This window comes from Haliaeetus leucocephalus, unplaced genomic scaffold, assembly GCF_000737465.1.
Source record: "Haliaeetus leucocephalus isolate CR32 unplaced genomic scaffold, Haliaeetus_leucocephalus-4.0 Scaffold295, whole genome shotgun sequence".
NCBI lineage: Eukaryota > Metazoa > Chordata > Aves > Accipitriformes > Accipitridae > Haliaeetus > Haliaeetus leucocephalus.
In genome coordinates this window covers 6,912,863-6,938,494 of record NW_010972731.1, presented here as the reverse complement: position 1 = coordinate 6,938,494, position 25,632 = coordinate 6,912,863, and the positions used below count along the sequence as shown (strand labels likewise).

The window sequence follows — 25,632 nt, the reverse complement described above, 5'->3', positions numbered from 1 at the left end:
GCCTGCCCTCCTCTTCCTCCCAGCTAAGGGAAGAGCCACATGGCAGCTCAGCCCCAGACTTGCACTCACCCACTGATGATCTCCTTGTTCTCGGCCCGGATGAAGTGCTCCTTCTCCGGCGTCAGGATGCACAAGGAGAATTTCTGCCCTGTCCGGCTCTCCCCATCCACCACATCCGTGCACTGGTTCATGTTGATGGTGCCCTGCGGGAGGGTTGTCGGCTGCGAGGGAAAGGAGAAAGGAGTAATGTTTAAGGAGAGAAGAACAGATGAGTGCAGAGTTGAACCCTAAAACCTCTCCTGGTGGACAGTGGGATCCTACACACCAAGATGCTCTGCCCGTGGGTACCCAGACCCATCTGTGCACCACGCTGGCACGCAGCAAAGCCCTGTGCCGCACATCTGGGGACAGAGACCAGCAGGCACAACTCCTGCCAGCCCAGCCCAGCCCAGCCCAGTCTACTGCTGTCAACAAGACACTTCTCCTATGCCAAACACCCAGGGAAGGATGGCTGCCCTGCTGCAGCACGGGGACACCAAGGCAAGGCACTGAGTGGCCAGCTTTGGGTTTGCAGCTGCCATTTTACCATCTGGCGTGGTGGGGTGGCACCAGGGGACAGAGGGTGGCAAAGCAGCACGGCCCCACTGCCCTCAGCGCAGAATGACTCAGGCACTATAGACAGACACACGTGCCAGGTTTTTCCCATTAAAGTTAACAATACACAGAGTTTGCCATGGAAGGACCGCAGCATGGAAGGGATCTTGTTTGTCTGACGGGCTTTGCAAACACAGTGTCACCTCCCAGCCCCCTTGCTCCCAGCAGACACAGCAGAGTGGGACAGGCGGTGGCCCCCCTGACCCGAGGGGATGCAGAGGGACCCGGAGGGGTGTCAGCACTGACAAGAACTGACAGGTCCATCTGGAGCGGCGGTGGCTCATCCGATTACAGTGCGGCCACCCGCTCCCAGTGCACGGTGCCCGTAGCCCTCCCTCCCTGAGCATCAATGTCATGTCTCCCTCATCCCCAGCGTGCCTGTGCCCCACCAGGTTTGGTGACACTGGGGTCCCCCCTGCATCCCAGAGATGAACCTGGGGCATAAATGACTGGGTGGAGGGACCCCTCCAAGCTGCCAATAGTGGAGTACCCAAAGCAGCCTGCAGCCACCTCCTCACCCCACTAAAGCTTCCTTGCACCCTCCAGATGGCCGGGCCAACGGGGAGACAGATTTTTGGCAGACACCGTTAAGGTTTTTACCATGGAAACCAGCTCCCCTGCCAGTAAAACCTCTCCAAAAGCAGCCTGCGCCATGCAAAGAAGGGGCAACTGGGGAAAGCTCAATGGGCTACAAGACCAGGAAATTCAGATCAGCCCCCCGAGGCCTCCGATTTACCCATCTGTGGGCCATGGTAAATAGCCCCCTTCCCCAGGAAAAGGGCTTTCCCTGCATCTGCATCCCTGGGTGGAAACATCCCACAACAGTCCAGGGGTGACATGGAGCCATCATGGATGCTGCAGCATCAGTGCCCAGCATGGGCACACAAACGGGACCAGTTGTACATCAGGGACGCCAAAACCTCTTTTCCTTCGTGGAAACCAGCATCAGCATCCACAGACCCCAAGGGATGAAGGGAGGGAGGGAAAGCAAAGCCAAGCCCAGACCCCCAGCATGATGCACGCCCAGCCGCCCGCCCTGCACCGCGGCGGGTAGTCGGCTCCTAAGAGGATTTTTTTGTCTTAGACAGCAAAAATAAAACCCCGTTTTCCGGGAGCTACAAAAACCCAACGGAAAAACTTTCCCCTGTTCCAAGTGGAGCCTTAGAAACGTTTTTGAATCGCTGGCCTTTGGCACAGCCAAGGCCTCCAGGACTGTAAGGCCTGGACCCGATCCCCTTCCCCACCCAGAACATTTTTGCACCAGGGAAAACAACCAAGACAGGGGAAAAAGGGGATGAGGGCGGCTCCATGAGGGAGCCCCAGTCCCTCACGGGGACCCCAAAACACTCGGTCCCTCTTGCCACAGGCACCCCTCAACTCCCCAGGAGGCCCCGCAGGGACGTGGCAGGGAGCTGGCACAGGAGGAGAGGAGGAGATGACTCCCTGCAAAACCCGCCTGCTCTCCTCCCTCTTTAACCCCACGGCAGCGTTCGGGGTGGCTTCCCCCACCGCTCACACCCAGCCCTGACCCAAGCGTGCCCAGAGCGGAGGAGCCGGTTTGGGGCCCCCACACCGCCAGGCCGGCCCTGTGAAGTGGTTTTACCAACACACCCCTCCTCGCAAGGGTGAACGCTGGCATCCCACACAGCCCGATGGATGGGTCCCCGTCCGCCACCGTGTCTCCGAGCCGGGATGCCAGGAGAGGGGTTGCGAGCAAAGCTGGGGCTGCCCCCCCCTTGCATCTGTGGCCGGGGACAGGACAGGCACCAGGGATGAACCCGCCATTCCACGGCAGCCCCCCCTGCACCCCTGCACCTCTCGGCAGCAGATGAAACCTGACGGACCAGCAGCCTCGCTCGGGATGTAAATTCCTTTACACTATTTATTTCCTTCCTTGGAGGCAGCGCAGGCACTTTGAAGCAAAGCGAAATGCAAATGGTGCCAGCCGAAAACGCGCATGCGTGCGCACAGACGCAAACTCCACCGAGGAAAAGGACGAGGCTCGGGCAGCGCTGCACCCCAGGAGCGCCTCGAAAACAGCCGGGGATCCCTGGAAAAGTTGCTGTTGACGGCGTACGGCTGCTCTCCCCGAGGAACCAGGAGAACAGGGACAGCCCTGACGTGGTGCCGAAGCTGTGGGGTGGTAGGCATGGGAGCAGGGGAGATGGGAGAGGCTTTGCAGCAGGGGATGAGGACACGTGGACCCCTTGCCCACCTCTGAGCACCCATTTCTGCGATGGGGGGTTTCTCAGGGCTGGGGATCCCCGGGGAAGGACAAAAAGAGCTGGTCCCAGGCCAGGTGAGGACTGCGCGGCTCCGGCAACTAGAAGGGAATAAATAAATGCAAAAGCAGGGAAGTATTACACAGCAGAGACACCAAAACAATTACAAGGCTGGGACTTCAACCAGCCCTTTGAAGAGCAGATGCTTTGATACAAGGTCAAACCCAGCGTCGGACCCCGGGGAGGCTTCGCGTCCAGGTGAGGCAGGAGTGGATGCTCAGGCTCAGCTCCGGCTCCAGCTGCTGGCTTCTGCTGGTCCCCACCTCGGGGACAGCCCCGTCCCCAGGCGCTGCCCTGCCTTTGCCATTTCCCATGCTGTTGTCAATGGGATGGAGCACGCAGCTACCCCGCCACTGGATCTGGTGCCTGGGTGTGTCTTTTAACTGGGGGGAGGAATGGAAGCACAGCAGGGTGTACCAGCAGAGGACACCATTATGGGAACCATCACGAACACCAGCTCTCCTCGGTGCTACCGGCCACTTATTGCCCGGCGAGCGGAGCAGCCCCCCACCGCTCGCCGGCACGGGGAAGGCAGCACCCGCACCATATGAGCAGCTACAGCTCTCCACGCTGCCAGTATCAGCAGAAGAACCGGAGCCAAGAAACAATTGCGCTGCTGTTTCCCTCTGGTATGACAGATCCGTATTTACACACACACGTGCTCGCAGCGTCCCCCTCTATACTACACAAAGCCTATAGTACGCTCTCCTCCTCCTCCTCTCCCTTCCTGGGTGCCCAGGACACAAGTCACGCTGTGCTCTCCACATCCACAAACCCAGCAGCCTCCAGACAAGATGCAGGGACTTTTGGATGGATGCTCTTAGGATGCAGAGCCCAGCAACTGCAGCAGCCCCCACCTTGGACAGTGGAAAGGAGGGAAAGCAAGAACGGGGAGCTCTTACAAGCCCAGAGGAAGAAATCCCAAGCGGGGCATTACTGGGGAGACCCAGGTGCTGTGGCAGGAGGATGCACAGTGCTGGACACTCCGTGGGCAATGAACTCATAGGCGCAGGGGCTGATGCTGTAAGTCAACAGGGTTTATCTGCAAGAGTCCCTCATTTCCATACCGTTTTGCAGGGCTGAGGTAGAAATACAGGATTATTTAGATTCAAAAATTTCCAAATTTTCTCCAAGTACCTTCCCCATCCTTTCTAACACGTGTGCATTGTAGGACCTCAATCCAAAATACAACGGAGTTTCACTCAGCAACTGTACGCAAAATGTCTTCTGAACAGGTAACCCAGCAGTCAAGCTCCCAAGGAGCGGCTCTGCCACGGCCTCAGTGGGACACGGCCAATGCCCACGCCGTTCTCCAGAGCTATTACAAAACGTGGGTTGATGAAATCTGGAACACAACCTTTAAAGAAAGGCGATGGGGCAGGGGGAGGAGGAAACCAAACAAAAGGGACATTTTACTTTCTGCCAAGAACCAGGAGGGGAAGGAAAAAAAAAAACAAAACACCACAACCATTTGTCTATCTCGCATGGCGGGCTGGTTGCCTTGGCACCAGGACTCGGCCATCCCGGGGGGGAGATCGCAGTTCTGCCGTCCCGCTCCACTGCGACATTGCCCAAAAAGAGCTTGGGCTCCGGCTGGCTCTGCCCTGGCTCCCAGCACCACCCTGGAGCAGCAGCAAACCTCTGGCGCCTGGGGAAGAGACATCCACGCTGCCTCCATAAACGCTTCTTGACAAATGTTAATTCTCCGAGCTAAAATATTCATAAGGGTGGCTGCCGACGAGTGCGCTGCTCATTCGCAGCACTCCTGAGTACTCTGCAAAGGCAGCTGCTGTGTTTGCTAAAAGCTTCACCCATCCCCAGTGCCCAGGCTCGGCTGATCACAGTGCTCGAGGCGGGATGCGAGCGGGATCTTGGCTGGGCAGCACCGTGGGAGGGAGCAAGACTCCGCTGCCGCATCGCCACGGGCGCATCGGAGCAACACGGAGACAACCATGCCTTGGGGCGAGGGCAGCAATGCAGCTTGGACAGGCAGCTCCCGGCACCAGCGCGGCACGGGGAGCCCGCACTGCAGCCGCGTCCACCATTCCCACCCAGAGGCCATCAGCAAGAAAACACCAACTCCTTGAAAAGTCACAGGGAGCTCCCTTTTCAGCTGTGCGAGGCTATGCATGGCCTCCCTAAATCCCAGCTGGGGATGCACCGTGCATGCACCATGGCTGCCGGGTGCTGCTGCTGGGGCACCCAGCCTGCCGGTGCCGGCAGGGCAGCCACGATGTGCCCCGAGCTGCCCAGGCGCCGGGCAAGCGGGGCTGGCACAGCGGCAGGGCTTTAATGAGTGTTTTAGGCTTTCTGCCACTAGGCATGAGGCTATCGATATGGCCACAATGCGACCGGAGCTCTGCAGCGGGCAGATTTTATTACACTTATAGATCGTCTAACAGGCTGAGCATCCTGGATTTATTAAATTAGACAAAGGCTCATGAAAACGACCTCTGCAGGCTCTGCAGAAGGATGGACTGGAGCAATCACCCATCAAAAGGGAGCAGAAGGCTGCACTCTTCCATCCCACACATCCCTGCAAGCAGGAGTGCCCCCCCATCCCCGCCGTCCCCACGGCAGCTCTCTGCTCTCCCTGTGCCATCCAAGCAGGAGGCAGGTATCTTTTCTTGGCCACGTAAGCACACCTTTCCCACCTGCAGCCTTCCCATATCAGCAACTACAGCTCAGTGAAGCCACTGAGAAACCGCCAGCTTGCTCGGGCTGCGCACCAGGCAATAGAAAAGCAGGTTTTTACTGTTGGCAAGGGAACGCAACAGAGGTATCAAGCAACGCACGTCCCTCTGCACACACACCTCGTGCCCCTGTGCAAGAAACAGGGGAAGATGTCCCCACATCTCACTGCTGCCTGGACTCTCCAGCCAGCCAGAAGCCATCAGCCCCTTTCACAGATGGAGGCACAAGCGGTGCTCTGCAGATGTGGCTTTGGCATGTGCCGGTGTGGCTCCGCACCGGCAGCAAACCTGGCTCACGGTGCCACCAGCAGCCGCCCCGTCCCAGTGTGAGGAGGGGACTGGACACCTGCCCTGGTGTGCAGCCAGTGATGCAGAAACACCCTCCCAGTTGGATAAATGCCATAACGCTTACCCCGGCCCCATCACGCGTTTCCCGACTGTTGGCCCCTGCTTGTTCATCACAGGCACCGACAGCCGGCTCCTGAAATTTGTTTTGCTGGAGGAGCTCCCCCCAGCCCCAGGTCACCCACCCCAAGGAACCAGCTCGGGGAGGTGGCCTTGGAGGATGGGTTAGCAAGCTCCATGCATGCCTGTTCCTGCACGCCGGGCTCCTATAGAGCCCTCCCGAGCCTTTACCAAGAGATAAAACATCAGCTCCATTTTCGCCCAGGGGAAGGAATTTTCTTCCCCGGGAGCAATTTGGGGAGGGGGCGAAGTGCAGGGGCCGGGCAGGCGAGTTCAGCCAGGGGCCACTTTTAAGCAGAGTTGGTGTTTACGTCCACAGACAGCGAGTCTAAACACTGAGCGAGGCTGCGAGCTGGCCGTGAGCTGCCTGCGAACTGGCCGCGAGCACCCTCGGGCTCCTCTCCCACCCAGCACCAACCTCAGCGAACCACGGGGAGCACCCATCCCGGGGAGGGGTGTCACCAAGGCAGCAAATGTGGGGCCATGCTTCCCACCCGCAGCCCCGTCCCCACGGACACCCATACGGGGAACACACGCTGGAGCAGAGCAAGCCCGACCGGGGCTGCGCGGGAGGCTGAAGCTGGCTTATCTTGGCCTTATATGGCGATTTTCGCGCTGCTCTTGCAGCTCCCAGCTGCTCCCCACCCCAAAGCGGGGTCGGGAGCTGACAGCCAGAGCCTAGCCTGCCTCTTTCCTGTTAACCTCTTTCCTGCTGAACAGCCTCCAAGGGGTCCGTGCACGATGGGGATGGTCGTATTCTGTCCTGACACAACTGCCCGCACCAAGCAGGGAGGGTCGGCAAACCCGATGGTGGTCACCGAGTGGGTGCAACCTCCCTCGGCGCTGGGGTCCGACCCTCTGGGTCCTCGGCAGCATCCCCAAATCCAAGGAGCCCTTCAGGGGAGCTTGCACCCGTGCACACGCGTGCTCCACGTCCAACGCTGCTGGAGGGGAAGAGGGACAGAAGATGCAGAGAACATCGGCACTGTGATGGGAACAAGAGCAAGGTCCCACCGGAATGGGGGTCAAGGAGCCACTCTGAGCTGCCATCCCAGCTCTTTGGGGACCCAAGCAAAAGCCCAGCATTGCACAAAGAGCTTGGAGCAGCTGCTCAACCCATATCTCAGCTCTTGGGGGACCAAAGCAAAAGACCAGCATTGCACAGGCACTTGCCAGCCCGGCCATGCTGAAGGCACCATCTCGCAGCCCTGCAAACCCAAGAGTTATTCTTCCCTCTCCAGGATTTAAATGCATTTAAAATGCAAAATGTCCTCCTCCCCTCCTAGGAGGGGGGTGGGAGGAATACATGATAACAGATCCGACCCCATCTGCTCACAGCTGCCAGCGTGGCATCTTCCCCGCTCCCCGACATGCAAGCACAACAGCTACCCAGCCAAAGGGGAAGCAAATATCTGCAGCATTCAAGCGACTTGTCATGGTAATCAGCCCGATTGCAAAAGCCCAGCAAGACCATGTGCCAGGACGGTACACGTGGTGAGGGACCAGAGCTTGGTGCAGGGACTATGGCAGACAAGTTGCATAGAGAGGGAAACGAAGTCGGTTGGGGGTGGGAAGGAAAGGAGGCCTTCATTTGCATCTTGATTATTTGAATTTTAAATTGCACTGTTCCAAATTGGCCTTGTCAACTTTATTCTCCACCCCCTCGGTGTAGGAGACAAGTCCCAGGCTGTCCCTGCACCGCACGCTGCCAGGCACACACGTGCAGGGGCTCACCACCACCTTTGTGCACGCCGGCTCGCACGTCCCTCCCCAGGAGCAAAGGGCTTCACCAAAACATCGGAAACCGCATCCCCACAGCAGGACTCATAAGGTCACCTGCACGCTGAGGGTCATAGACACAGTGATGCCAATTTTGGAGACAGCCCAGGAGGTGGAAAGCTTGGATGGAGGGAGGGTGATCTCCACCTGTGTTGACCAGCCACCCAAGCCCTGTTCAACCTCAGCTAGAACCGGATTTCTGCTTTATGGGGGTGAGGGAAATGGCCTGAGCATCTGCCCCAACCAACATCGGCTGTGCTGGAGAGACGAAGCCGAACTGGGGCAGGCTCTGCCCAACAGCCCAGGCTGGCTCCATTAACCCATCACACCAGGGCTGAGACTGCTGCATTGACTCTCCAGAGACCTTTTGCTTTTGAGCCTAGAGTTGGGTAGAAAAACTGGTGAGGGGGCAATGCCCTCACTCAGGATCCTTATGGCAGCTATGCAAAGGTGCGAAAGACATTTAAGTGAAAAGGGCTTCGCACCTTGGGGAAAACCTTAGGAAATGAAGCCAGGGCAAAGCTCCCTCGCTGCTTGATTTTGAAGCCAGTCTTCTTGCAAAGCGGGAAAATAACTGCAGTTGATGTGGGCTTCAACGTTATTTACAGCACCAATATAAGAGCAAATAAAATGGCAAGACATTTCCTAGTGTCCAAACAGAAGAAAAGAAAAAAACCTTCCCGTTTCATATGAATTACAAATTTTCATTTTTTTCACTAAAACACAGAAATAAAAGAAGGAAAGCACTACCTCGCAATGGACAAAGTCAGCAGAAGCCTCTCAGCAAAGCTCTGCTGAACACTCTTATAGGACACAGGGTTAGACCCACTCAAGCCAACTCCATCCAACCAGTTGACCCAATGCTGTACCACAGGGCCATGGCTGCAGTTTCTCCCCAGTTTGGCTTCTTTTGGGCTCAGCTGAACTGAAAATTTGCTCAGCAGATTTTGCTTTACAGTGGATAAAGGCAATTTATTCGTGGTCAAGACCTCCCACCCCACCGTGCATTACACAGGTCACCCCATGCCCACCTACTCTCCCTTCTGCGGGGAAATAGCGGGCTCCATCTGGCTGCAGCAAAGCGGACACCAGTTACGTCCCACGCTGCATATCTCCTGCGGGAACCATGCACTACGGCACTGACACCATGGTGGGGTTTCCCCCAAGCCCCCACCTTCACGCCCGAGGTCTGTCAATACAGCATCTTGCACCAGCGCTCACTGACTGCAAACGAGAAGAGGACAACCCCGCAGCCGATCGGCAGCACCAGATCCGCTGGAGGCTCAGGCAACTCCCACGGGTGCAGATGCTTCAGTGGAAGTTCTTGAATCCGGCCAAATTAGCCTGGAAATCTCATTATTCCCCAGCACTGCTCTTATGAGCTTTGCAGAGTTTCCTGCCGGGCTGGGAATACCACACAGCCGGGCTCCCAGGGCGCTCAGGGTTCTGCAGCTGGAGGTACGAGGGCCGACCCAAGCAGAAGAGGTTGTGTTGGGCTGGGTTGGTCAACCAAACAGCAGCCGCATCCTGCACCCCACGCCTCAACCCTATAAAAAAACCCCATACCTGCTCTGCGTTGCTCCCAGCAGCTTCCAGACAAGCTTGGACTCTGCAGACTTTCCCAAAAGCCAAGGCAAGCAGCTGGAGAGCATTTTCCAACCTTTGACCATTAGCCATCCCAAAGAATGGCACAAAATGGGAGGCTTTTTGGCCAAGAAAAGCAGTTCCAAGGAGAAAAGCTCCCAACAGGTACACACAGCTGTTGCAGGGCAAAGAGACCACCCGGCAACAATTCAAGGTGGGCTTTGCTGCCATATGTAAGATGTGGTGGAGGCACTGATGCAGACAGCAGAGCCGCCTTAGCTGAGCAGGCACCGCCGGGTTCAAAGGCAAATGGCACCCGGGGGGAAAAGCGCTTTGGCCACCTGCAACAGCCAGGGACAAAGGCTGGGAATAACACACCAGGCTGCCAGAACCATCCCCGTGTCCCAGGGGATCAGCGTTTTCTCCTTAAACCTGCTGTTCCCATCTGGCTCCTGCACTTGCAGAAGAGTTCAGGGAGAGGAGCGAGTTCACGGCCGTGAGCTGCTCCCAAGAGCGCTCCATGCAACCTCTCCTTTGGGAGCAGCCGTTCAGCCCCGTCAGAGAGGAGCAATCTGGGGCTGGTGCACCTGAAGGGGATGAGCCCGAGGAGGTTTCTCCATCCCCCATGCCTGGGATGAGAGACTTCACCCCCCAGCATCAGCCTGACCACGGCATTAACTGCCCGTGCAAACCAAACACCCCCTTCCTCCACACATCTGCTCTGTCCATAATCCTCGTTGTCCCTCCCCTAATGGGAAAGCAGCCAGAAAAGCGAACCAAAACCCTAATTATATCCCAGTAGCTCCCCAGTGCCCCGGTGATCTGCTGTGACTTTATCGATGCGGTTGCAGCAGGGCTGATGAAACAAGGAGGAAAGGGCCAAGGCTGGGCGTGCTCCAAAAACCCACCCTTTCTCCCCAGCCGCAAGCATAACAACGGGTGGAAATCCCGTGCAAGCTCAGGGTGCTGCCGGGACATGTCTAAAACCAGCCTGTGCTCCTGTCCCCTCCGCCTCCTCTCCCCAGGGACCCTGTCACCCACGGCAAAGGAAACACTGGCAAGCATCGCTGTATGGAGACCAAGAGAAGAGCGGTGACAACCGTGGGCTGCAGCAAGAGAGCAGCCCACAGCCTCTCTGCGGGTGCCCAGGGCACTATTTGGCCATAAAATCACGGAGAGCCACAGCTACAGCACCTGGAGCCACAGCACCCATGGCACGGGGCATGCAAGAGTGGGGACTCCCAGGATTGCATCCCCACAGCGAGGGGTGCAACGGCAGCACAGATGCGGCACGGCCCTGGGGTGCATGCCACGAAAACAGGGAAAAAAGTCCTCCCTGGTAGGTGGGAGCCTTCCCCAGCTCTCCCCAGCCCCCAGAGCAGCCCAAGGCCCACACACAGCACCTCTGCCCCAGGGACCTGCTCTCCCCTAAAAGCAGAAGAGGTCGCAGAGGAGCCGTGCTGCCCGCGGCGGGTGGCAGGGTGCAAGCCATGTTAACATACGCAGACAAATCAGCTCCTGGATCCTGCGGGAAGGAGGTGAAGGGTAACATTAAGTTGCTGCACACGTGATTTACCTATGGTAATTTTAACTTTCAGCAAGACTGACTGGCTGTTTTATCTTGTTGCCTGCTTGCAGTCAGACTTCAGTGACTGCAGGGAAGTCTCTTCCGCAGCTTTGAAGGGACGGAGCAAAATGAAAAGGTCTTACAAAATATGTATTACCAAAAGCACATTCACACGCTGTTACCTGGTCCGGCATGAGGGACAAGCAGTATTTTGCTGGCATTTTTTTCTACCTTATGTATCTTGCAGCCCATAATAACTCAATGAGCAAGACCAATAATAAAACCTGCCTGGGAATTCTCATTTTTCACCAGAAATGCCTCAGAACAGCACAGACAAAAGGTGGAAGACTTCTGCAAAAACCCTGCATTCAGCAACCCTGAGAAAAGCCGTTCACAAAACCTCACTGAAGACCTCGGCTTCTCTCCACACAAGTTTTAACCTGACAATGTCCCTTCTACAGACTCCAAACCTGATGAATAATGCATGTCTGGGATAAAGCAGAAATATAATATTCACTAAGGCTTACCGTAACAGAGAAACAAGGACTGCAAATAAGTAATTTATTAACCCCAAACCATGTTGCTGCTTGAACAGAGTGCACACCTCGGCTTTCGGCCCCAAAAACACCAGCTGAAAGTTTACTTTTTAGCTGTGGCAAGAGCACGCCTAGGGCTGGCTGAGACCCCCTGCTCTCATCACACCTCCAGCACAAACATGCCTTGTCCTGGACTCTGCAAATGCCGGTGGGGGGAAACCCCTGCCGAGAGCAAGGCTGGGAGCTGCCACCCTCCTTCCTCCTCCTCGGGGGCTGCAGCGGCCCCTTCTCCGCCGGGAGCAGAGCAGCGGTGGGAAGCCCACAACCCTGCACTCGCCTGCAGCTCCAACCGCTTTCTCAGGCATTCCAAAATTTGGCCTGAGCCTCTTTTTTGCAGCATCCCCCTCCTTCCATGGCTGGACGCCTGCCTAATTGCGTATTTATTTATTTCTGCATTTTCCCAGCTCCCCGCACACACTGGCGCGGGGGGGGGAGGGGGAGCCAAGGCTGGCTCCCAAGGCGGACCCAAAAAGAAATTGGGGGGAGGGCAGGTCCCCCCATTCCCCAGAGGCCGGGAGGAGACTGGGAAGTGCAGGGCTGACCGGGAAGGAGGTGGGAGCAGGGGGCAGGAAGGGGGGACGCCGGCGGCATCACCCACCCCCTTTGCTTTGTGTGCACGCGCTTGGGGAAATTAAAAATAGCTGCGTCCAAAGAGTGGCTGCAAGCGCCACAAAGAGCATGTTGAGCGGAGGCAGCTGCAAGCTATTTGCTGCCCCTGGTAATCAGCATCTCAGCTTGCAGAGCCCCCCCCCGGCCCCCCCAGCCCCTTCCTCCCCTGCCAGAAGCCACCGCTGCCTTTCTCCAACCCACATATGTCATGTCAACAATCAATGAATACAGGATCTCTGCCGAGAAAAAAAAGGGGGAACGCGCTTTGATTTTTGGAGCAGCTTTGTTGCCTTGTTCAATTCACGTCCTCATCCTCCTCTCCAAGCTGTCACTAAGGGTTTTGCAGCACCAAATCCCACCAGGCGAGGCCAGGATACCCCACGCGACCTGGCAGAGATGGGACTTTTGGCAGGAACAGGGATCCGTCAGCCACCAGGATGCCACTTCTTCTAGAGATTCCTTTACACAATGGGAAAAGGGATGATATTGCCCAGCATTACCCAGCCTATAGCCCACTGGTGGTCCTCGCCGACCTCAGCCGGTGGCCCGTGACAGGGCTGGAAAGAATCCAAACCAACCCCATCCCCACTGCCACGCGGCGCAGCCAGCAGGTACAGGGCCGTGCCGCAGGCAGCTCATTTCATACCCCCTTCTCCGGCACCAAGCAACAATGGGGCAAAAAAATTGTGGTTTTGTTGGGTCCTTGGGTGGGTCGGTCGTTCATGTCTCCGCGGATGGGTACGGCCACCCAGGGACCGGGGGATGCTTGGGAGCCCAGTGCTGCCCTGGCTTGCAGAGAGCTGGGATCAGGCACCCACCGAAGGCACCCACCGCCGCAGCCCCTTCCTCAGCTGCCTGCCGGGACTACAGCAGAGCTCCCGCTGCCTTCATTTCAACCACTCCACCAGAAAGGAAAAAAAAAAAAAAAAAAAAAGGGAAAAAGCAACTGGAGCAACTGCCCGTAGTAAATACCAGTGCTACCATCTGTCACTCGCCGCTGCAGCATTCAGGGCCGTTGCTGGAGTGCTGTGTTTTGTTAGATATTTACGGCACGGTGGGACGCAGAGGAAAGGCAGGTCCGAGGCCACCGTGCGAGGCGGAGGGTGGGAACACCAGCTGGGGCCCAAAGTGCTTGCGTGAGGGTAATCGTGCGCTCAGGAATTAGCTGTGTCATTTCGCTACCAGCTCTGATATCTTCACTGCTAAATGCCGTTAGAGGCGGGTTTGATTTCTGCATTAACATGCTACAGCAGATCACGATTTTTGTTTCGCCGAGAGCCTGCAGCCAGGCTGGAGGCCACGGGTACGGAGCCCAGGTTTCCAGAAGTCACGAAGAAGAAACTCCAGCTGCTGCAAGCGCCTGTATCACTCTGCCTCCCATAAACTAGATAAATGCAATTTAAAATCCAGCTCATTTCCCTCACTGCTCTTGCACCTGTCTTCTACACAAACATCTTTGCTAGGTCTCAAGAGATGGAGCAGTAGGGAAAAAGCAGAAGGGACAGAGCCACTTGAACCTGTTCTCGTCGCTCAGCATAAGAGCAATTCCAGCTTTGCAGCTCAGCCCGCAGAAGACAATAGGGGCTGTGTTCTTTCCAGGAAGGAAGCACCTGGGCCAGGTCATCAAAGCTGCTCGTCCACTGGGAGGTCGCTGGCTGTATCTAGCTCTCCCAACTCCACTTTCATCCTTTCGCCTTCTGTTAACTCCCAAACTTCCCACCACAGACTGCTTCACACCGGGGCATCTCCCGAGTGGGTCCTGCAGACACCAATCGCCCTTCTCAGGGGGCTTCGATATGGACATCAGCGTCCTCCGTCCACGCTCGAGAAGATGTGAACAGAAACAGTCAGCTTGATCCACCTAAGCTCACAGTAAACCCAGGCACTTTTGGGGCCCCAGTGATGGTCCCTGGCCACAGAGCCAGGTGCCAGGACCTGTGTTGGAGCCATCCCTGGAGGAGCCTTTCCCTGTTCCCTCAGCCCCCACAAACCTCCCTTCTGCAGCTCAGCAGTTTTACTTCCCCAAACACCACACTAAACCAAACTAAGAGGTAAAATAGAAGAGTATAGGGTAGGGAACTGTTCATGGAGGTGCCCACAGGTGTCTTGACAGCAGGACCCACCTCCAGCAGCAACTGGGGCCAGACACTCTGAGCAGACAGAAAAGGGAAGACGTGAACCCCCCTGAAGCCGCCGTTATGGGATCCCCACGCCCAACCCCAGTAAGCAAAATGACACTGGATCAGCATCAAGCAAGACGTTAGTATTAGAAAGACTGCAAATGAAGATCTGCATATCCTCCCAACCCCTTCAAGGCTGCTTGGTCCCAGCTTCAGCGATGTCCTGGGGAACGAGTTCCCAAGGATCCCTGTAGGTTCATGGATTATTTTTTTTCCCCCAAAAGCAGTATTGAAAATTAAACACAACAAATCCACCAAAGACCTCTGAGCTCCATTAGGAACCACTAGCACTTGTGCTGTCTCTACACCTCTGCAGAGCAATCACAAAGATGTGCTTTGTCCCCTCTTCCTTGCACCCTAACTTCAGGGGTCCCTCTCCTGCCCAGCTCTCCTGGAGGAGAAAGGATCGCTGCTCCCCAATTATTCCCAACATTTCCTTACTTCTACTGCTTCATCTTTGAGATATGCACTAAACATCCCAGGTGAAACCTCCCCACAGATCATCTTCCACCCTGCTCCCCACCAAACCGCTTATTTCCCCAGCTCTGCTACCCACCGCTGTCCATCACTGCCATCCCAGCCAGCTCACATCCTGCATGATTTCCCATCCACACCACGACCATGAATCCAGGAGTTCCTGGATGGAGCCATCCCCCCCCCCCTTGCATAAACCATTGCACAAACTGGTGGGACTGGCAGGGCACTATCACCAGCATTCACCAACGTCACACACCACCTCTGGACCATCGCAGGATGCAGCCGTGCAAGGTATCGCTTTCCCCCTCCATTGAGGTTGAATCAAAAACCAGAGGAGCCAGGCAGAAAGTTCTCGCACTGCAAGACCAAGTCAGACCCATGTCCTGGAAAAAATCTGGGGTGGGGGTCCCTGCCACTGTCCAAACCTCGCACAGCTGCTCCCCTCCAGCCCCTTCTCTCTCAGCTTGCTTTAAATTTGAAACACGCTTTGATTTAGGCCAAAAGCTTTTTATGCTAAACAGAAACTGAAAGTCTTGAAGATCTGGTGAACAGAGGCACCGGCAAAATTGTGTCCGTGGGGGGGAAACACCAGGGACGAGGGGAACGGGGGTCTGTAAAGCCTTGTGCTTCCGTGAAGGAGGGGGCAGGGAGACCTTGGAAACACTTAAGTGGCAAAACGTGTGGAAAAAGTAAGGACAGAGAGGCCAGGATGTTTAAGGTTCGTTTTTAATCCCTGCCAATGAATTTCCATTCTGTGCCAAGACTGAAGTAAACCGCTTTGATCTGAAAAGGAGGAGAAAAAACACACGCACAGATTCTTGGCTTCTTAAAACAACATAGATGACAAAGGAGGGAACTACAATGAAAACTAATGCAGCGCAGCTCTGCTGACGGTGACATTTTAAAATGCCCCTTTCTTCCAAATCAAGAAGATTTTGGAGGGGGGTCAATTAGGAAACAATAATTACACGAGCCTACACATCACAGCATCATTGGGCACACACCCCTCCCTTTCTCTGATCCCCCACCAGCAGCCACCAACGCTTACACCGTTCTCCTTTTTTATCCATTGATCAATTCCTTACGTTTCCACGGTCGGGAGCGGGGCCTGGGGCCACGTGGGGCTCCAGATGTGACCCAGCAGCCCCCTACGCAGTGCCAGACCTCCCACCTCTGAGCTGGCCTCTCTTCTTCTATTTATACACCCGGTCCAGGGGTCCCGGTGCTCCCCTAACCATTGCCAGATGTCGGGCTGGTCTCGCTCTTCATCCCACCCCGGTCCCATCAGCTCCCAGCTCCCTCCTGACCTCCCTCCCAGCCATCGCGGGCTGGAGCAGGGATGTCCGCTCCGTCGTATTGAGGTTAACGCTATTACAATCCGCCTGAGTTCCCGACTTAGGAGCAGGACTACTGTGCTGTGAGCCCAAGAAGGGTCCGCAACGCTGCTGCAGAGAATGGGACCACCCAACCCCATACGCATGAGCAAACGCTAGCACAGAGGCAGCTGACTACTGGTTTAAGCAGCCTCTTGGACCCCCCCGAAACAGTGGTCTTAATGCCCCCCCCCTCAGCCTTAGAGAGCAACTTGATTCCAGCAAATAAGGGGTAGGGTAGACACAGGGCTCACAGCCCATTCTCACACTCTGTCCTGCCACGCTGGAAAGCGCCAGACATGGAGTGAGGCCAGTTTGTTGGGAGGACACGTTGTGCCCAGGGATGCTCCTCCTGATGCCCTGCAGGGGAGCTGGGAAAGCCCATCCAGAAGATGCTCTCACCTTGGCATTAGCTGTCCACAACACCAGCAAAGTTTCAGATGCTCCCAGGTGAGCCTGAATTTTGTCCTGCTTTCAAACCAGCATATCCACAAAGGAAAAAACCCAAAATTTATAGTCTTAGGCAGCCACTGAAAGGAGGCCTGGTGTGATGGAAAATATCTCCAGGCAGGCTGCAGCTCTCGCTGGCAGCAAAGCGGTGGCACAAATGCCAACCCAGTATAAATCCCAGCCCAAGGGAAGTGGCAAAGGGGTAAACTGAGGCACAGAGACTAGACCTGGCCCATAGACGTGTAATGGGTCATTAAGAAGCTGGGCAGTCCAAACTCTCTTCTCGGACCTGCTCTAGCCACAGGGCTGGATCCATCCCCAGGCAGCGCTGAAGCCATCACCCACCCGCAGGTCCGGGGAGGGACGGAACAGCGCTCTCCGTCCTTGCAAAACCCCTCCTGCGCACCCACTGCCTCTCCACTACGTTCCCACGCAGCAGGGCTCTATTTATAGAGACCTTGGCCGCTAATTATAGATTGCAGTAATCAAAACAAAAGGAGGCAAACGCTCTGCACTTGCCAGTCTCTGGCTCCATCCCCTTACCCCAGCACTATTTTTGTGGCAGCTCTCATACCTCAGCCAAAACCTCCTGAACCACCCCGGCACCGTGGTGCCAGGCTGCTCTCCCACTGCAGCAGCGGCAGTGGTTTCACTGGGGACCGCAGGGTGTTTTACCAGGAGAACTAAGACATTGCACAGCATGAGGCAACATCAGAGGGTGCAGCCGCCAGCACCAGTTTGGGCATCTCCCTCTGGACAGAGCGTGCTGGGATACAGCTGCCGGGCAGGCAGCAGCCAGGGGAGGTTTCGCTCACCATCCTGGCACAGGTTCCTCCTCGTCCCCTCGAGTGATGCAGCGTGATCCCTCCCAGCCCGGACAGGGTTGTTTCCCCACAGGCTCAGGACTTTATCCTCCCTAGTTTCAAATATCCTGAAGTACCAAAGGTCTAAGCTCTCTGGGTGACTCTTCCACCTCCAAGACAAGCGTCTGGATGCATTTGGCTTGGCTTAGGTTTTTTGGCAGGCTTTAGCCTCACACTCCGTGCAATGGGGAATCAGGGAACGTATCTCTTGGGGAAAACCAAGGAAGTGCCACAAGACTGGGGAGCACATGAGGACAAACATCCTTGGACACTCAAAATGCAGCAGCTCATCCCCAAGCCTGTCCTTGACTCCCTGTCACCCTCTTTCCTGCCTTCCCTCAACTCAATGTAAGAGCAGTTTTGCCATCCTCCAGCTGTTGCAGAGAAGTGTTAACCCCTGTACGACATCTGGCCCAGCACAGAGGTTTATCAAACAGCAGAAGCAAGCCAGCGCCAAGGGGTAATCGCAGAAGTTCAGCACGGGAAGGCAACCCCAAGCAATCACACAACCCCCACATCCACCCGCGGTTGGGAAGGAGGAATTCCTGCACGTCTGAGCAGGCTCGGCTTAGCCAGGGCTCGGCAGAGCCGGGAACGGCTGCTGGCATGCTCCCTGCGGAGGGGAAGGGGATGCGCTCTGCTTGGCATTCCCAATGGCCAGGCAGGCTCTGGGTGCTGGCACAAGGCTGGGGCTGCTGGCAGGAATGGCACCCAATGTGAAAGAGGGAGACCCCGGGGAATGAGTCTGACAGCTCAGCCTGGATCCGAGGGGATGGAGGTCCATAGACCGTGCATGTCCTCCCCATCGCAGCCATCGTGCAGAAGTGTTTTGAGTTTTCAGAGTGAAAATATGGCAGAGAAAGGACAGACAGCTGGAAGGATGGACATACAGAAAGAAGGCAGCCGAGCAGGAGCACAGGCTGGGCATCAGCACAGCGGGGACATCCTTGGGCAGGTCTCAGGAGGGAGCCAGATGCCAGCGAGGCAGCTGGTGCCCACTTGTCCCACCTTCTGCTAAGGGATTTCCATGCCCAAAATCTCCAATCCAACACCAAACTTGACGCACCCCACAGCAAAAGGCTCCTGTGCCAAAGGCTGCCCTGTCCCATGGTGTCTGTGTACTGCAGCACCAACACCTTTGGGGACCCCCTGAGGTCTCCCCAGCTCATGGCTGGGCTTCAGGTCACCCTTCCACACCCCACTGTTCTCCAACCCACCAGGAACGAGGAGCGGAGTCTCCCTGGCCAGGCACAGGAGCATCTCTGCCACCACCAGCCCAGGGCACTCCTCCCAAGCCCACCCCTCCCTCCCCTCCCCCTTTTAGTAAGACCAGAAATTGCCAAACCCATAAAATTAACGTCTAAAAGGTTTAAGGCAGAGCAATTCAATCCCTGCTTGCAACTGCCTGGGAGGTCTCCGGCCAGCTGCCACCCAGGTTCCAGCACGCTGCAGAGGCTGCTCCTGTGCCGAGGCCCCCGCGGGACCCCCAGCCGGTTCCCGAGGGGGGCAACTGGGGCACACTAGGGGTAGATCATCCCCGCACGGGCTGCCAAGTGGATCCCCCATGCACAAAACCAGTATCCCCGCTGTGTGAGCGAGAGGTACCCACCCCGTTACTCCTCCCTGGCCCGCGAAGGTGGTGGGGACACGGCAAGGAGCAGGCACAGCCGGACTGGTGGAGAGCACCTTGGAGGAGAAACCAGTGTCCCCCAGCAACCCCAGCCAGCAATGCCCGAGGCGTGATGGGCACAGGGCTGGGTCCTCACATCCCCGCCAACAGCCCAACCTGAGTCCCACCAGTCCCCTCCAGTAACACCCCCAACACTCAGCCATCACAGCCTGAGGCTGTGGGATGGTGGCAGTGGGTCCCAGACCCACCAGAGCCATGGCACCCTGTGAGACAGGCTCTGGCATTACCAGGGCAGGAAAGCTGCACCGTAGCTGAGCCCCGACGTGCTCGACACGCTGCACCCAGCTACTCCCCACCGGTTCCCCCCTCCTCACACAGACCAGCCAAGGGCTGAGGGCTAACACCTGCGGGGACACTTGGTTCTGGTGTAAGGGGGCTTGCTGTGAACTGGTGGGTACTGGGATCGGGGTCCTGCTGGAGCGGAAACCTGCACTGTAACGGGCATGCGTTACCTGAAAGGGACCGGTAGAAAAGCTGTGTGGGAGTTACCTGACCTGCTGTAAATGCAGCCTCCCGGTACGCAGGGAGCGAGCTGGGCCTTGCCACGGGGAACAGGGCAAGGACAGGGCTGTGCAGGGGCTTCACGGGCTGCCAGAGAGGTGCCCCAGTCCCACCAGCTGAGCCATGCTGGCACCCGATGCAGAGGGGTCAGGGGCTGGTGGTTTGGCAGAAAAACAACTTCCCCCAAGGTCAAGCAGAGGACACGCTGCAGGACACGTTCCCACGTGCAAAAGAAGATGGTCCCTGTCTGTCCTTCCTCAGCCCCACAGCCCTGCTCCCGCATGGCCTGAGCAGCGACAAAAAACCCCGTTTCCTCCTGCTCGGGGGCTTTTTCTCCTGCCCCAGCCCGGCCAGCACTGCAGAGGATGCTCTGATGCTGCGGGCTGGAAGGGACCGGGGGAGGCTGCGCCCAACTCTGGCCAGGCAACACCTTTAGCAGAGCTGGTGGAAACCGCAGCATGGATCCCACGCGGCGATGTGCTCTGCAGAAAGGTCAGGAAGGTATTTTTACACCATGTGTCAAACCCCGATGAGGAGGAAGGAGCCACAACCATCTCCTCCATCTATGGCTACGGTGAGGCCAAACCAAGTCCTCCTGTCCTCCTCCAGTGGGACCCACAGCACCACAAAGGCCCACAGGGGCAGCAAATCCCAGTGCCCCATCCCAGCAGTGCTCTGCTGGGTCAGAACCGTCCCACTGGGCACACAGGGCTGGAGGGGTGCAGGGACCTGGCAGCAGCTGAGGAGGGGTCCAGCATGGAGAGGTGCCAGCACAGTGATACGGCGCGCTGCCCGAGACACCAACCTGTGCTGCACGTGTGCACACTCCCTTTTTGTTTGGTTTTTTCTGCTTTTTCCCTTCTCAAGGGGAAAAAAAACCCAAGAGGTGCCTGAAGAACTGTGGGATGCTCCCCCTGTCCTCTGCGTGCTCTCCAGCAATGGTCCCCTGCGGTGCCACAAGGCACAGGGCTGGGGCACTGCCCATCTGCTCCTGCCCAGATGCAGTAGCACCTGAGGCAGGTCAACGTCCTCAGGATGCAAAGCAGGAAAAAAAAAAATTTAAAAATTGTGTTTCCCAACATTGTTGCACGTCCGCCTTGGATTGGGGCATCTCCCCACTCCAACCAGCTGCACACTGCTCTCATGTCAGCGTAGGACATGAAACACCAGCCCAGTGCAGAGCCAGGTTGCTGAGACACTAAAAATGTATTAAAAGCCTCCACTGCTCATACACGAGACATTTAAATTATTTAGGGCACTTGGATCAACTCCAAGGAAAAGAAAAAAAAATACAAACAAACAAGGCATGAAACTCAAGCAACGCTCGCTGTGCTGCCATGCCTCCCCATCCCACAGTGCCCTCGCAGGAGGCATCAGCGGAGGACCAAGGCACGCCGCCCTCGCAGGGACCCTCCAGGTCCCCGCACGTTCCTGCCCCACGTGTGCACGCGCGCTGCCCCGCATCCCGGCGCACCTGGCTTCGCCAACCTCCCGCCCAGGCGCATCCCAGCACGTGGGTGCCTGCCGTGCCGGCACGCTCAACCTCGGGCACCCTCCCACGGGCTTGCTGTAGCTGGGAGGATAAATCAGCAACCCTGGGCGGTCACGGCAGGGTTGACCCCACCGGGTTCATCGGCCCCCCACTTCGCAGCTCGCGGCAGACGGGGTCTCCTTCCTTTTGTCTCCCCCCCTTCCTCTGTTTTACCGACGGGAGCAGCGCCAGCGGCGTGCCGCAGCTCCGGGGCGGGCAAGCGGTGGGAAGGCGTTCCAGCTGACCTACTTTCCACGGGCATCGTTAGGCAGGGCCTCCTTCCCCAGGCACTGCCAAGGCAAGTCACCACCACCAAACCCCAGCTGGCACCGAGGAACGGGGCAGAAAGGAGGGGAGACGACCTTGGGGACCCCCCCCCAGCCCTCCCTGCCAGCACGGGATCTGTCGGCAACTCGTCAATCCCATGCCAGGCAGGGCCCGCACACCTCAAACACCCACCACCCTCCACAGACCATCCACCAAGCTCCCATGCGAACCCAGCCTGGCATGAAGTCAAACCCAGCGAGCACAACTCTTCACCAGTTTGGCACAGGCTTCCCCACGCCATGGACCAGGAGCATCGCCCCAGGCTCCTCCAAGGGCAGCAAAGGCGGCCCCAGTGATCCCCACACCCCGAACACGGCCACGCACCTCCGCCAGGCAGCACTTACCATCTCGTCGAGGGCGTAGCGCAGCAGCCCGTGCTCGTAGAGGATGAAGAACCGACGCTGCCATTTCTGCAAGAGAAGACAGCGAGGTGGGTCATGGCAGTGCCCGCCAGCCCCCAGGGCTCTCCGAGGGCACCGGAGCTGCGCACCGCAAAGCCGGGGCAGAGAAAGGGCACCGAAACCTGTTCGTGGCAGGGGACTTGTGACAACTGAGCACCAGATCAGAGCTGCCAAAGAAAGTAGGGGAGAACCCCCAGCACCGTGGGGACCATTCCTAAAGGGTGATGAATGTTGCAGAAGCATTTCTGCTCAGCCCCTCACGCCCCAAACCTACCCGTTCAGGGTGACATGGGCTTTGCAAAGCAAGGCTCTGCCAGGCCACCTGGCAGGTCTTTGCCGGAGGTCTGCTCACCCCAGCCCACGTTGCTCAATGCTGATTTACTGCCTGGCTTCGTGGGCACCCAAGAAGAGGCTTTGTTTGGGGGTTACTTCCCCACCCCGCTCCTCTCTGCATTCAGACAGACCCCAACTTGGCCTGCTTTAACCATACAGGGGACAAAAATAACCAGAGACAAAAGACTCCAGCTCCTAGGTTGGAACAAGGACTTTACTCCTCCTCCTCTCCTAAAGGATGCCCGCAAGCCCCATCACTGCTCTCCAAAAGACCCACGACCTGCAGGACACCAGAAGGGTCCCCAGCTAAGTGGTCCCAGCCCTCAGCTACATTCTGCATGGTCTATTCCAGCACCCAGTGCTGCAGGGTGACAGGGTGTCACACTAGATGTCCCCCAGCACTGCATGAGCTCAATTTGGATGGTGGCAGCACCTCTGGGGGTGGCACTGTCCAGGCGGTCCTGCCTCCCCTGGCACCGTGCTGGCACTGCTGCTTCTGCAGCCACACAGCAAACCAGATTGGAGAACTGATCTGGCTGGAAAACTGCCTTTTTTTTTTTTTTTTTGTGTGTGCCAGGTTGTTTTCAGCCGAGAGCAAAAACTGGTTGAGCAGGCTGAAATAAAAAAGGTCCTAGATTCATAGCCCCAGTGCAGCAATTCTTATCTTGCTTTTCTCAGCCCTTCGGGCAAAGTCCAAGGTGCTCAGGGACAAGCAAAACTACCAAGGACCCTGCGGACCTCCACATGCCCCAGCTTAGCAGGCAGCCTCTGCTCCGGGGGGCATCTGAGTCCCATGTCCCCCTTAAAGTTGGGCCAGCAAGCCTTTGACTAGCTGCGACTCCAAATGACGACCCATGTACCCCAGGCTGAACTCAGAACCCAATTCTTGTTCACTCAGGAGAGATTTTTTTTTATTACTAGCAGCTCTGAGAGCATTTTGGCTGCGTGACAGAGGGTTCACGGACCATTGCCATCCCTCCCACGCACAAGACAGCCCTGTCCTGGCAGCCTCAGCAGCAGGTTCCCTGGAAGAGCAGCTTGGGGACAGGCTGGGAGTCCTCGTCACAAGCCAGTGGTGAAAGGACATCAGCCTGGCCACATCCTTCTGGGCCTCATACCCCCCAGGGCAGGAAAGTGGGGGATGCTCTGACCCCACACGATGCTGCTGTTTCTGCAAGGCACGAGCAAACCCCTTTGGGCAGGAGCTGAGCGTGCCCCGCTCTGTCTGCGGGTCTCTGCTGCCAGTGCACTCGGCTTCAGAGCTCTGCAGGGAATCACCTCTTGGACCCTTCCTTGGTGCCTGACACAGGGGTATCCACATTAGGGAGTGGGATGCAGACTCCCTCCAGGGCTCTGGGCATGCCCATGATGAGCTGCAGAAAATAAAGTAGTTGTTTCCAAGCACCAAAGGGAAACTGGGTGCTTTGCTGATGGTCCCAGCATGGCTCAGAGCTGCACAGCCCACACCCCGCCAGCCTGAGAGCCTTCCCATCAGTGTGGCACTTGTCAGTCCAACCAGACCCCAACCACAGCAGCGTCAAGGCATTGAAAATCAACAGCAGCAAGCAATAAAACTGCACGGACTGAGCCTGACCAGCACCTGCAGTGCTCCCGGTGAAGGCATTAGAGCCCTGCTGCAGGCAACATCTCCTGGCTTCCCGGTTTGCACAAGGGGATGGGTACATGGAGGTGCCTGTGGCACTCCCAGGGCTGCAGCCACCTCCGGGAGCAGGGACAAGCCCTCGCCGCTCCTCCTGCCACCCCCAGCACAGGGAGAGGGCATCTCGGCTTCACTTACCCGGGAGCGATGGACAGGGTTGTCAAAGTCCGTTCCTTCTGGGGCCAGCAGCAGCCAGCCACCATAAATGGGTTTGGCCTGCAAAGGAACAACAGAGAAACACATCAGGCACAGGGGAAACCAGCTTACTGTGGACCAGCACCACGGGGGGATCGATGGTCAGGGACCACGACCCAGCGTGAAGGCAGCTGCAGGAGTTCAGGCTCCTGCACACAGGCAGACTCAGCCCTGCTAGCACGGGGAACGCTATGCCTGATGGCAACTCGTGGTGTTATATAGGCTGCGTGTAAACGGGACCGAGATGAGGACTCGGGAAGAGGTAAAACCCCAGCGGCAAACACCAAACTCGGCTGCTTCTGCATGGCATTGTGCCGAGAGTGCCAACCTCCCGGGTACTGCTAAGCGGCAGAGCCCGTCCTCACTGACAGCTCTTCCCCTCGCCATCGGCAGCGTGCCTCTACTCCAAAGCAAAAACATACTTCAAAGAAGAGCTCGATGTTTTCCTTTTGTTAATTAAGAGAGGAAAAACTACCCAGCGCTGGCAGTTCTCCAGCTCGCAGCCGCTTCCCGTGCCGTGCACATCCAACACCCATTTCCCCGCAGGGGTGGCCCCTGCCAGCCCGCTCCTCCCCACCAGCAGCTTCCAGCAGCCCACGGCCGAGCAAGCAGGAAGGTCAGAGTCAGGCAGAGGGAAAACAGCTCATTCAGCCAGCCGGGAAGAGAAAGGGAAAGAATACCCGGAAAGAAATTGCCTTACAGCACTGCCGTTCATCAATGGAAAAAAAAAAAACTATCCAGGCTCTTTCCACCGGTGGTTTGGGCACAGAAGCGGCCGTCGCAAAACAGACCCACACGACGGCGAGCGGTGGGATGGGGACGGGCGCTTGGGCATGTCTTCCCCTGCAAAGTCCTATGGGCACCGCTCCTGCTGCCTGTCAAGCTGCAAACTATTAGCCAACCTCATTCCTGGCAAGGGCTGGGGCCAAATCCTGGTGCAAGAGTGGCAAGGCATTGCCACACCGGTGAGGCGGCTCTGCAGAGGTACCAGGACAGGGCAGGAGGGAGGAAACCCAGGGCAGATCCAGCTTCAGGAGCCCCTGGGTCCAGGGATGCTGCTTTCCACCATGAAACATCCGCGCACACCCAGCCGAAGCCCAGCCCCACAGCAACAAGGACACACGTTCCCAGCTCCTCGCGAAATTATTTGGTTAATCTTGTTGCTTTCATTCTTTTTTTTTTTTTTTCCTTAAAGCTTAAAACTGTTTCCAATTCGGTACCTCCCCTAGATTCCTCCTGCCAGTTTCTGTGGTTTTGTAATGTTAAAAAAAAGTTTCCCCTCTGGAAAAATCCCTGCAAACAATAGAAGAAACTGCCTATGCACCAAAAACTGTCAAATGCATGAAGCACTGAGTAAGCAAACTGGAAACAAGCCGGAGGAGCCCTCTTACTGTTTATAAAGTGAAAAGAAATAACAAAATC

The 25,632-nt window shown here is 56.9% G+C and overlaps 1 protein-coding gene across 3 annotated transcripts in view; it reads right to left on the bottom strand.

Moving 5' to 3' along the window:
* Window positions 1–24,228, bottom strand: part of MPRIP (myosin phosphatase Rho interacting protein) — a 70,249-nt gene extending 46,021 nt beyond the window's left edge. For all 3 annotated transcript variants that reach the window (XM_010570361.1, XM_010570360.1, XM_010570363.1), the window contains exons 1-3: window positions 24,154–24,228; window positions 21,966–22,031; window positions 70–221 (exon numbers count right to left, since the gene is read on the bottom strand). In XM_010570361.1, coding sequence (XP_010568663.1) covers window positions 70–221; window positions 21,966–21,968 — 155 coding nt within the window. In that variant the 5' untranslated portion in view covers window positions 21,969–22,031; window positions 24,154–24,228. The remainder of the gene's footprint in view (window positions 1–69; window positions 222–21,965; window positions 22,032–24,153) is intronic.
* Between the last annotated feature and the right edge of the window lie 1,404 nt (window positions 24,229–25,632).